The 12751-nt window shown below is 43.0% G+C and overlaps 1 protein-coding gene across 1 annotated transcript; it reads right to left on the bottom strand.

Moving 5' to 3' along the window:
* Positions 1–12352: 12352 nt before the first annotated feature.
* On the bottom strand, positions 12353–12751 carry LOC143888035 (uncharacterized). The gene has a single exon (XM_077392321.1). It carries the CDS (start codon positions 12749–12751, stop codon positions 12353–12355), a length of 399 nt encoding a protein of 132 aa, XP_077248436.1.

The raw sequence follows: 12751 nt of genomic DNA, 5'->3' as shown, positions 1-12751 counted from the left end.
GGCACTCAGCTGAAGAAGAATAGCCTTCATCATCTCATTCGTATCAGGACTGTTGTTACCGGTCCCTTCCATTGATTCAGATGCAAGTGAAATGGGTGAAAGAATTTCTGGACGACCAAGGAGAAGCGGAGCAGGAGAAGTAAAGGATTCTGGGGAAAGAGAAAGTCTATTCAGCCTGGAATCTGAAGACTGACGGGACCAGGCCGATTTTGAATTGGCTTTCTTAGGAGCGATGATGTCCTGCTAAGACTCCTGAATGGAAGTTAATAAGTTAGATTGCACATTTGATAATTGAGATGGAACACTTCACGTAAATTCAAGACGAGAAAAATAGAAAAGAACACATTTTCATTGATCACAAATCAAACTGCAGTTACGATTGATAAAACATGTCACTTTTAATTACAAGTAGATGGAACAAAATGAGTATAATGAAACTTGAAATTAAAATGACAATTGTATGAAAATGGTCTTCAATGCTCCATGATCCGAGCTCTCTTTCCCGCAGGCTCTTCTGGTAACTCCTTTCGATGGACTTTAGATGATAGAGCAAATCTCCTAGCGGTAACCTTGTTTCCCCAAGCAGCTACAATAGACTTTATGAGATCGGGAGTAAGCTTTTCGCAAGGAGGAGGGGTTACAAATCCGGGAGGACATGGACTTCCCGTGATCTGGTAAAGCAGACGAGTGGGAGCATAAAAGGTTGACTTTTCCAAACCCATAAGATACACAAATGGGTGTGGGCAGGTGCTAGTGATAACATGTAAGCATGAATGACTCACCCAGTGAAATTGATCCTTCTCCACGTGTTGCAACCAATTACGCCACTCATCAATGGATTGGGGTTTATTGGCCATTGGTTGCCACGAAAGATGATCCTTGAGGGTGTACTGAAGGGAACTCTGTGGCCGAAGGATGGTGAGTTTTTCACAGAGCCATAAATAAAGTAACTTGACGCACCCATGGAAATTATCCTTCACCTCTTGCCGGGCGATAAGATCCAGCCCAGAGAAGGTTTCTGCTAGCATGAGTGGGACAGGATTCCTTCCTTCACTAATTTGATCGACCACACTCAGTAAGGTCACAGGGGCAATACTGGAGTCTTCACGGACAACGTGACGTGCAAGGACACCAAAGATTAAGGCACTGCGTCTACAATTTTGAAAAAGGGTATCAATAGGGTCAACGTTTTTAGAAAAACGCTCAATGAGGTCATCGAATTGCACGTACGTGTCTTTGAAATAGGGCATAGCATCAACAGTTTGGTTCTCGAAAAGCTTACAGAAAAGGGAACGAGGAGACGCTACACTCGAAGGTTGGATCCAGAGTCCCTCAGGTGGGAGTTCTAATAAGGCGCACCAATCCTCGAATATAGGACAGATTTCAAAGGGACCAAATTGAAAAACATGAAGAATAGGATCCCAGAGTCTTGCAGCTGCTTGAAGAAATTGCCAATTCACACCGGATGCGCTCAAATTATTAAACGTGCTGATGAACCTGTCGGCCGTACTCCACTGTGCACGCTCGCGCGGGAGAGCTCGAATTGACTCACTTATCCAAACCCTCATCACTTTGTTCGACATGATTTAACCTAATCACAGATAGGATAAGATCAGAAGAGAGGGAAGATAACCCTGAATAACGAAATAATAGGGATAATTTTGACCGATCATATGGGAAGGATACAACTGGTGACAATGATTTTGTTCATCAATAATCATAGACTTTCGAATAGATCAGAAAGGTAGACCACGGCCACAAAATGACAGAAGTAGGTCATAGACTGGATCTCAAATCTGATGATGGACATTGACAACTGTATGATCAAGAGGATCGATAATGATAGATCATGGTCATAGAGACAGCGGACAAGCCATCAACCATATCTAAGACAGAGCATGCAAGTAGCGAAAATCTAACCCAATGAGTAATATCCACACACAACACGGATCTATGACACATGAATAGACCATGGCTATGAGAGTGACGAGTATAGACCACTAACCAGGTGACTCTGAAAGAATGTACATATGATTGATTGAACCAGGAATCCCTCACTGGAAAAGAGGGTTCTGATCTAACCAATCGACAAAACGGGACATACCAAAGAGATTTGTACAATCTGAAGACAAAACGACAGATATAGTCTCAACAAAGGTAAAAGAAATACTATCGACTGCATCGAAGGAGTGCAATAGGATGGATCAGACCTGGAACACCTATTGTAAAAAGGTGGCCTGATCTGAACGACCGACTCGACACATAGGGTATGCACAAGAAGATGGCAAAACTGTACATCGACTCAGCGAATAATACATGTACAAAGGAACAAGACCACCGTACACTCAGGAGACAAAACATAGACCATGATCAGGACAAAGACCAGGGAAAATGATTAACCATTTTGAAGACTGAGGAATGAAACTATGTAGCTGATAGTTAGACCAGAAAATTCTATTGATAGACAGACCCTGGTCTAACAGGTTAGCACAAAGACCGATCAGGAAAATAAGGAATCAAGGACTGGACCATGACCATGAAAGGCGGTGAACAAAACCGTCGGCCAGACCCAAACTGAAAGAAGGAATAGACTTTACCTGATGTAATGGATCAGAACAACTCAAACACATGAACCCAACACACCGGGGTGACCGTATGATAAGAGATCACAGGGTAAATCACGATCTAGCTGACAACCGAGCAAGAGTAAGGGTCATCGATCAGGTCTGAAGGAATGCACGACTGCGACAGATACAGAAACCTAATCTAGGAGACATGTCCTAATCTGAGAATAAATATAACACATACACGTACATATATACATACATATCCTAACCAGGGGCACCAGCCCTAACCTGATCTAGCGGAGCCCAGATAATCTTGACTCAAAAGTGCTTGTGAGTGTACTAGAAAACGCGCGGGTAACCACGGTGTGACTTACCCTTCTACACTACATGGGTAGGCTGACTTCTATCCTAGGCTCACATATGCTGGTCGCACATGTTCGTCCTATATGAGTACATATATATAGTGTCCTAGCAAGGGTTCCCTAATTTTGGTTCTAAAGGGAGCAACTAATATATACATACATAATATAATGAAATAAAAGTAGGGCCCAGGCATCTCTGCAGGGTACTATGCTTATGACCATACCCTTGATGTATAATGCCAGCACACCCAGCATTATACAAAGTATGTTCATTGCTCATCGGCTGCTGTAGAACACCAGCACACCCAGTGTCTACGGCTGCAGCTCCGGCGCATAGCTCGGAAATAGATACAACGGTTCCCAACTGGTACGCGTCATATCTATTCCCTGAGGCCAATAATGAAAATAATGAAAGAAATAAAGAATATGACAATGTATGATGTGCAGTGTGTGAATCCCTTGTTTTAGTTACGCACCTACTTGGTGCCCCTGGATTTCTAACGATAAAGTTCCCATTTAACTTGGTTTTGACCCAAATTTCCTCAAAATTAATTAAAAAATGGCATTTTTACAGAGTTAGGCAATGTTTCAAAGATTCCCCAGCAGAGTCGCCAATCTGTGGACCCCGATCCGAGAGGGGCGGGGGGACGTGCCCCCACGCGAGTCTCGGGATCATCCACGTAAAGGAGAGCCCCACCAAGGAACTCTCGAAAGAGTGCCCCTCACAGCATGAGCGGCGATGTGAAGTGAGATACCTCTCGATTCGGGGACTAGCCCGGATTCAAGACGCACCTTGAGCAAAGAAAGAGTCGCCATCCAAGGAAGTGGGCCCTGGATCCCATGCTGTGCTCTGTCGCAACAGATAACCAGAGATATAAAATAGGGTTCGTGCCTGATGACGAATGGGGAAGGGATTAGGCGCCCCCAATTCGCCCAAGTGCTAGCACCTGGTCTCTTATGCCATTTATTATTAATTTTGAAGAGTTTTGGGAGAAAATCATGCGAAATGGGAACAAATATCCCCGAGATAACGTCTAGCTAATCATGCATGTCTCGGAGATGAATAAGAAGCACACACAAAAAGAAATGAAAGATATGTCGCCTAAGAATAGCTAGATTATGTGTGACATGCCTAATTGGTGTCTAAGTTCTGGTGGGCAAACACATGCATGCTACAGCTAAAGGTATAGGATCTGTACATGAAAGTAAGAAAACACAGCAACACACACAACACAACACGACTCCACACGCGACTCGACACTAACTCGGACCAGGATGGCCATCCATCCTAGCTGCACTACGTATCCCGGCCTCGGGAAGAATCAGAGTCAACGTAGTTCGGCGACCTATGCTAAACTATAATGCCTAACCCTCTAGGACCGCTATCCTAGACTCGATTAACTAGACCTGACTAGTTTTTAAAGCTTCTTGCGATTGCTTAAGTTCAAGTGGATTGTAATTTTTAGGACTCCCTGTATGCCCTAAGTAATGCCAGTGAACCCTACACCCTAGGTGTGACTAGGCTGTGTGTCCTAAGGAAAACCGTGGGCTATCTAAGCGCGTTCTAGTCTAGCCATCGGCTCGACTAAGTGTCTAACCGACCACGACCTGAGGCCTCCTAACTCTAGGGACACTCACACGACCGGACATGACAAAGCAACACAATCAGGACAGACTCCCCACTCTACGACACCCCCAAACGCCTAGGACTGACTCCTAACTCTATGGGAGGATCTTTTGAAAATTGTTGATAAAGTTATTTTGAAGAATTTTTGTAGTTTTGGAAGGTTTTGAAGTTGTGAAAGTTATGAAGTTGTGGGAAATATTTGCAAAATGGTGACTGCACTCAGGGTGCCAGCAGCACGCCTGAGCTGCCTACGTACCCCTCAGCTAGGGATCAAGCCATCCGTAGTTCGGACTGAATTCCTAACTACTCTGCACATGGCTCAAGATTTTTTTAGTTTTTTCGATTTTTAAATGTTTTTGAATTTTCAAGTGTTTTTGAAATATTTTTTTTTTTTGACACAAGAAGACAAATCCTATCATCATGAGGGGAGGACAGACTCCTGAATATCCCGCAAAGGTTGGACAGCATCCTATGCTTTGCGGGGGGGGGGGAAGAACAGAAACACGACTCTGCAAGGGTTGGACAGCATCCTATACCTTGCAAGAGCAGATAGAAGAATATGATCTCATAAAGGGTTGGCTAGAATCCTAACCCCTATGATGATAGGACAAGCTTCGGAAAGACTGAAGGACTGACTCCTGTGCTGAAGACTGTTATAATTACTATTTATAATTACTATTCAAAAACTACTATTCACAGTAGGACCCACCAAGTACTATTCATACATCAGCGGGCCCAACACAAGCGGGTCCCACCACCGGCGGGCCCCACACCAGCGGGGTCCCACCACCAGCGGGCCCCACACAAGCGGGCCCACATCAGCGGGCCCCACATCAGCGGGTCCCACACAAGCGGGTCCCACATCAGCAGGCCCCACACAAGCGGGTCCTACCACCAGCGGGACCCAACGCAGCGGGAACCATCAATAATTGGAAACGAAATAATAATTAAATATTCCTCCGACGAAAATAATACTTAAATAATATTAATCTAACACCCAACTTGGGTCTCTCTCTCTCTCTCCCAGTTTTCTTCTCACTGTGATGAACCCACCTCGTAAAGAGAGGAGAATAAGAAAAAATAAAAAGAGAAGAAAGAAAACCATCCTAACCTCTATAGATTGGACGGTTAGGATCATCCTAAATATGCTGGGTACAACCAAGAAATTATATGATGAAAAAGCCTTAAAAACACTTGATGGGTGAGCTGGTGTAGGATCAAATATCAAGGATGGGATGAAGGGTAGGTGTTTATAAGGCCCTTATCATATAATTTCTCGGGTACGACCTATTTATGCTGTGGCCTAACAAACTAATGGTGATGGTTTGGACTTTGGACTATTCTACAAAGTGGGCAGCACAACACATTTTGAAAAATACATGACTTCAGTGAACGCAATCACGCACCATATTAAATCTATGTTAGAATATATCAAATTAAATCTGATAAGATGCGGACCTTTTTCGTATTATAATCCAAGTCGAGAGTGGATCTACAGGAACAACCGTCTGATGGGAAACCACTTTCACATTCAGTTCAGAGTTGGATTGTTACGATCCGAATGGATTCATGAATTTTACACTCCAATACTACAAAATCCGGGTTTGAGAGGTGGCCGGAGGCGGAGTTGAGAGGTGGCCGGAGTTGAGATGTGGCAGGAGGTAGAAGTGCAGAACGTGAAAACCCCACCTGCTCTCTCTCTCGTTCTTTCTCTTCCTCTCTCTCTCTCTCTCTCTCTCTCTCTCTCTCTCTTTTCTTTTTATTTTGCGATGAATATTGCCAAAACAGAGAGGGAGGTGCAGCGGCTGTGGGGGAGGTAGAAAAATAATTTGGGTTTTTGAAATAGGTTTGGAAAAAGGGCAGAGGGTGGCCGGTGGTGACGGTGGCCGATGGAGAGGAGGGAGGAGAGGATGGCCGGTGGGTTGGATTTATGGGTTTGGGGTTTTTTTTTTTTTTCTTTTTTTCTTGAAATGGGTTTTGGATTTGCAGGAAAAATGCCGAATGATAGAGGTGGTGGTGGTGGTGGGCGGTTTTAATGGAGCTTGGGGTAGATTTTCGAGATGATGATGGGTGGCTGGGGGTTCGATGGTGGTGGCGGCGGGGCGGTTTGCCGGAGAAGATGGAGGAGGAGGTGGTTTTTTTTCGAAAATGGGGTTTGGGTTTGGGAGGTGTGGTGGTTTTGTGGGTCGCTGAGGGAGGTGGTAGAGGTTTGGGGTGGAGATGGTGGCTGTGGATGGTGGTTCGGCTGTGGAGGAGGAGGAAGGTGGTAGAAAAGAATGGAGGAGGAAGGGGTTGTAGGCTTGCCGGATTCCGGCAAGCTCGCCGGAGAAGAAGGTGGCGGCTGTGAAGTGGTCGGCGGTGGGAGGAAGAACAGAAAAGAAAAAAAAATAAAAATAAAAATGGGGAGAATGAGGGAGATGGCTGAGGTGGGTTTTTGGGAGTGAAGAAGAGGTCGATGTTGATGAAGAGGAAGGTGGAGGTGCTTGGGCTGGCTGGTGGAGCCGAGGGGAGTTGCAGAGGTTGGGGGAGGTGGGTTTGGTAGGGGAGATTGGAGACGAAGAAAAAGAAGGAGAAGGGGGAGGTGGTTGGCCGACGGTGGTGCTCCCTCTGCTTCTCCTTGCTCTCTCTCTTTTTTCCTTTGTTTTTCTTGCCTAAAATGAGCAAAAACTATGTAACCCTAGCTCAAACGAATATATAGAAGGGAAATGATAAATTTGCCTCCCCCCTGTTTACTTGGACAGCCCCCCTTAGTGTATTTAAGGTCATTCATTTAGTCAACAGGGGAGGGTCCGAGTAGAAAACATGGTAGAAATAAAGAGAAAGATTCTCTTCTCTCTAAATGATCCTCACCCTTGATTTGATCCAATGGCCAATGAAGCTTGCTTACACCCTAAGTATTATTGGAATTTCCAAAAAAAAGCCCTTCTAAAGATGACAAATCACCATTTTACCAACAAAAATATCTTGCCCCTTTTTTTGGAAAAAAAGGGGGGTGATATCCACACACCCATGCCTTGATAATTCACCCTACCACACCCAACTTTGATCATCACACATACTTCGCCTGTCTTATTCTCCATTTTTCGCCCGATTGCCCTGAAATTTTGCAGGGGGATTCTCGAGAACACTAACAACCTCTTGGGGGATTTGTACCCACAAATGTGCACAACCAGATGCCCAGAACACGAGCCTTCTTCTCATTTCGGTTCCAGCCCCTCAGGGATTCCGAGATTAATTTTGGGACATCTGGGGGACTCGAAATTCGGGAATTCTATTGGATATTCAATTTTGGGGATTTTAGGGCCTTGTCAAAATGGGGTGTCTACAGCATTCCCATCTTATTTTGATGATTCCAATACACAAGTGATTTATGCTCACTAATGTGTTTGATTGTCTAAGTTGTAGATCGCATTGGTGCTAAGACAACATTGCTTGGATTGAGGCCAAGAAGATCTCATTGGACCACATCATGAAGGCCAAAGACATCGAAGTCCAAGACAAATGAAGACTTGAAGAATCCATTGAAGATCAAGTTATATTAGATTGTATTAAGATCCAATACTAGTTTAGGATTTTGAAAGGCATAATTAAGTTAATCTTACACACCCTAAAAATGTATAAGTGATTGTCGTTGTGGTGTTCCAACTATGTGGAACCCTCATAACAATCCCAAGTTGGTGTAAAATTGGAAGCCCAAAAACAGAAGTGAAAATCTACTCAACATAGGCTTCTCGGAGCTCCGAGCTCGGAACTCCGAGAAATCCTCGGAGCTCCGAGATTTGGTCCAGTAGACATTTTTCATCTTCTGTTTGTATTCCCAGAACTCCAAGAAAAATTCTCGGAACTCCGAGAACACTAATAACGGTCAGATTTATATCCGTTGATGTTTTCCCCAGAATTAACACTATGCCACCAAACGGTCATATTTGGGTTTTTCTATATATATGGGTATTCCCAACTTCCAAACTATGCATCCTAACACTCTTAAACTTTACTTGAACATTCAAAGAGTGAATCAAAGCTTGATTATGCCTCTCATCTTCTAAGATTAGGATTTGGATCATAGGCTAAATTTGTACATCCTCTACATTTTGTAAACCCTTGTGAGGGATTTTTTGTTCTTTCTTTCTTATCAAGAACGTTGTATCGGGCGAGTGTTCGGAGAAGCGTAGCCCACTCTCCGTGGTGAAGATTGCCACCAAGGTTAAAGGTAATCGGAATTTGTAATCGGCACCGATCTTTGCCGAAGTTAAGAAGATCACATAGTGAAGCCATCAACGGGTTTGGTTGGTGGAGTGGAGTAGGCCTCGCGTTTGGAGGACCAAACCACTTTAAATCTCGGGTGCAATCTCTCTTACTCTTGCTCTTTATTTGCATTTGCATTTTAGATTTAACTTGTGTGCTTGAATTTCTTTTTGATCCCTTAATTTTCAAAATTGGGTTTGAGTTTTCAAAAGAATTAAAACTTGTTAGAAACCTAATTCTTCCCTCCTCATTTGTTACCAATTCAGGACCACCCTTGGAATTTCACATCGAAATCCCCGGAGACTACCAGACAAGAAACATGTGTAATAATTGCATGTCTGGTGACGTGGCATCACAACCATTTTCAAATGAAATAACCTATTGGTGATGTGGCATCACAGCCATTTCCAAATGAAATAACCAAAGGGCGTGTTTGGATCACTGGATTCAGAAATAAGAATATAGTAAAGATGTCGATAGTTGACAATAAAGTGTTTAATACAGTAAGGAACGCCATTATCAAACAAGGGAGTGCAGATATATCATTTCTCATGAAAACTGATTGTGAGCGATGTTTGGCAACAATGAAAGTTTTTATAAAGGAATGTTACTTTGCCAAAGTGGTGAGAAAAGGATAGAAAGAGTGGGAGATGTATGGAACGAACAGCTGGGATTAAATAGTCTAGAGGGTGCAAAGTAGGTTAGACACGTGGAAAAGAAATTTAGTCTCGAAGGGGGCAGGCTAATACGTATTAAACCGCTCCTTGCAAACATGCCAATTTAGCATATGTCAATTTCCAAATGCCTAGTGCTGAAAGGATTGAGCAAATTCAACATCCGTTTCTTTGAGGAGGAAATAATATAAAGAAAGGTATTCCTCTGGTTAAATGGGAGGTTGTCTGTACTCCAATTAAATCAAGAGGGTTGTGTATAAGAAGAATTAAAGAGATGAATATTGCATTGCTAGGAAAGTGGCTTTTGAGGTTTGGTGAGGAAATTTCTCATTTTTTGGTGAAGGTAATAGAAGGGAAATACGGAGCATCGCCAGGTCACTGGAGTTCAGAGGATAGGCTCAGGTCACCTGGAGCAACTTTGTGGAAAGACATAATGAAGTTTAACCGTCTCTTTGTAGCGCGTACTAGATTCAGAGTCTATAAAAGTGACATGATTCTTTTCTAGCTGGATAAATGGGCCTCAGATATACCTCTGAAGGTCTTGTTTCCCGATTTGTATGCCATTGCAATAAAACAAAGAGAGCTTTTGTGAAGGACAATATGGATAGAGGTTCAGAAGGAGTCACGTGGAAGCCTAGATTAGATGCAATTTTTTTGAAAGGGACATGACCTTTATTGCTAGTTTGTTGGAAATACTAGAAGAATGTTACATTAAGCAGGATGGGAAAGACAAAAGGATATGGATATGGAATTCATGGATATGGAATTCATCTGGTGAGTTCTCCGTCAAATCTTTTTACTTTAACCTAATGGTTTGCCCTCCATCTTCCAAGGTTGCTAGAGTTTGTTCATTCCAGGCTCATCTTCGAGTATTTATCTTTGGGTGGGCGGCTCTTCGAAGTAGAATCCAAACAGTCGACTTCCTTCGTAAAAGGAAGATGATCATTGCAGACCATTGTGCCTTATGTATTGATTGTTAGGATCAACCCTCTAATATTAAATCCCTCTATAGATCAGAGAGTTAGGATCAACCTATGGAAATGATTTTTTGGGCACAACCTATTTAGGATGTAGCCCATCTAATGGACGGTTTGGATCACCCTATGGTGCGGGCCATACCATACTTTTTAATAAAGTGAGGAGTGCGATCATCAAAATACGGTAGTGCTGATATCATTTCCCTATTTTAAAACATCATTATTTCCACAATCATGTTGTGCCTTCCAACTGTGATCAAAATTCCAAATATTGCTTCTCAAGTTATGAATATAGTAGGACCACCAGCAGCTCTATTTGTTAAGAATTCGGTCCTTTGTGTTTATATGTTTTAAAAAATATTACAGTGCTTGATACTTATATTATAACAGCCCTGTATGGTAAAGATGAGCGGTGAAAAAGATAAAGTGTGAGGCGCACTTGTTTATTTAGGCACTAAGTGCCTAAATAAAAAAACAAAAAAAAATATGTCGGGTATCTAGTAGGGGTGCAAGTCTGGCCCTGTCAGCCCTGACCCGCCCTGAGCCCGAACAGGGTCAGGGCTAGATTTTCCAACCCTGAGGGTAAGTCAGGGTTCATTTTTTTAGACCTTGACTCAGGTCGGGTCGGGTTCTGGGTTAATGACTCGGGTACCCTAACCTGGCCTGACCCTAAGTTTTCTATTATAGAATTGAACCATCTGTGCATGTTTCTTTTGCTAATGTTTTCTATTATCTTGGATAGATGTTTCTTTAGATTATTATTATTAATTGTCTCTGTTGCCCGTCATGTTATTGAATTCATATTGTCTTATTTTGTTTCCTTTCCCTGTTTGTTGATCATTTTGTTCTATATGATAAGTGGTTGCTTTATTTTTGGCACTCTTAACAGGTATTTGCACTAGGGTCAATTAGGGCCGGCCCTCAGGGCGGGCCAGGGCCAGCACTGAGCCCTGTTGGACGGGCAATGGGTTGAGGTTTTTCGGCCCTGACTCAGGGTCAGGACGGGTCAAGGCCGAGATAATGGGATCCAGGGTTGGGCTAGGGTTTTGAAAAACCCGACCCTGTTGCAGCCCTAGTATCTAGTATATTGAATTTTTAATATATTTGGATGCATGAAATAACACTTATGGGTGAAGGTCATTGAAAGAAAATACGGACCTCTACCAAGAAACTGGATATCAAATGATAAATTCGGTCATGAAGGAGTTAAATGTTAAGACTTGTTTTGATTTGGTTCTGGGACCTTCTTCTCATAGACAAATGTCTCTATTTATAGCTATTCTTGGGCAACGACTCCCCGCTACCCATGTTCTCAAGGAGGGAACTTCAAATAACTGCGAATTTCACACTCCATTCTTCGCACGCTTCCTTCTTCTGAACTACCCACTACTTCATTTCCAACGAAGTGGTATCTGGCATGTTACTTCCTTTGACCCTGCATAACCAGGTCACAATCCAATAATTTGGCCTCTCATGAATGATTTTAAATTCAAAATGGGTGTAAACACTGCTCCATCCTTGGCAATTAATTTCGTATTGGTTTGATGCGATTATGAATCAAGTATAGGCTTCCTATATCTCCTTCCATCATGTGAGAGGATAGGCGAACAACGCAGGGATAGGCTAGCAAGAAATGGAGCCTCTAGGCCGGCTTTAGAATTGTTTGACTTCCTTCTACTTGGATTTGGAATATAACAAGAGATCCGCAAAAGAGCTTAAAAGATTAGACAATTCAAAGAGAAAATGAATTGACTCAGAATCTCATACAAATACAAACAATTCTCCAACACACAACATATAACAAGAGATCCACAAAAGGGCTTATAAGATTGAGCAGTCTCATACAAATACAAGCAATCCTTTAACACACACACACACAACAAGAGATCCATAAAAAGGCTTATAAGATTGTGCAATTCCTAAAGCAGCCAGAATTGAAAGGCGGCACCTCTTCTTCCTTTGGGACTGTCACAATAAGTTCTCCATTCTTATAAACAGCATTGGCAAGCTCCGGCCTGGCCGACGCCGGAAGCCGAAACCTCCAGAAATCGAGCCCCAACTCATCCACTGGCATTTCAACAACATTACTATGTCTTATAACAATCTTTGTAACACCAGGGTAGATCTCAATTGGCTGGGCCCACACGCCTTCTCCAAAATCCTCGGTAGCGAAAATGAACCGAAAGTAATCAGAATGCTCTCTGACCAAGATCTCGGCATCTGATTTAAAGGGCAATTCCAAGACATGGTCGAACATGTGAGTGGAGGACCGAAGGAGTTTCTGAGTTTCAGAATCCAT

This window comes from Tasmannia lanceolata, unplaced genomic scaffold (genome assembly GCF_043159265.1).
Source record: "Tasmannia lanceolata isolate RefF3 unplaced genomic scaffold, GAP_Taslan_0.1 ptg000012l, whole genome shotgun sequence".
Classification (NCBI taxonomy): Eukaryota; Viridiplantae; Streptophyta; class Magnoliopsida; order Canellales; family Winteraceae; genus Tasmannia; species Tasmannia lanceolata.
Note: the sequence above shows the minus strand (reverse complement) of the source record. Positions and strands in the feature narration are given on the sequence as shown.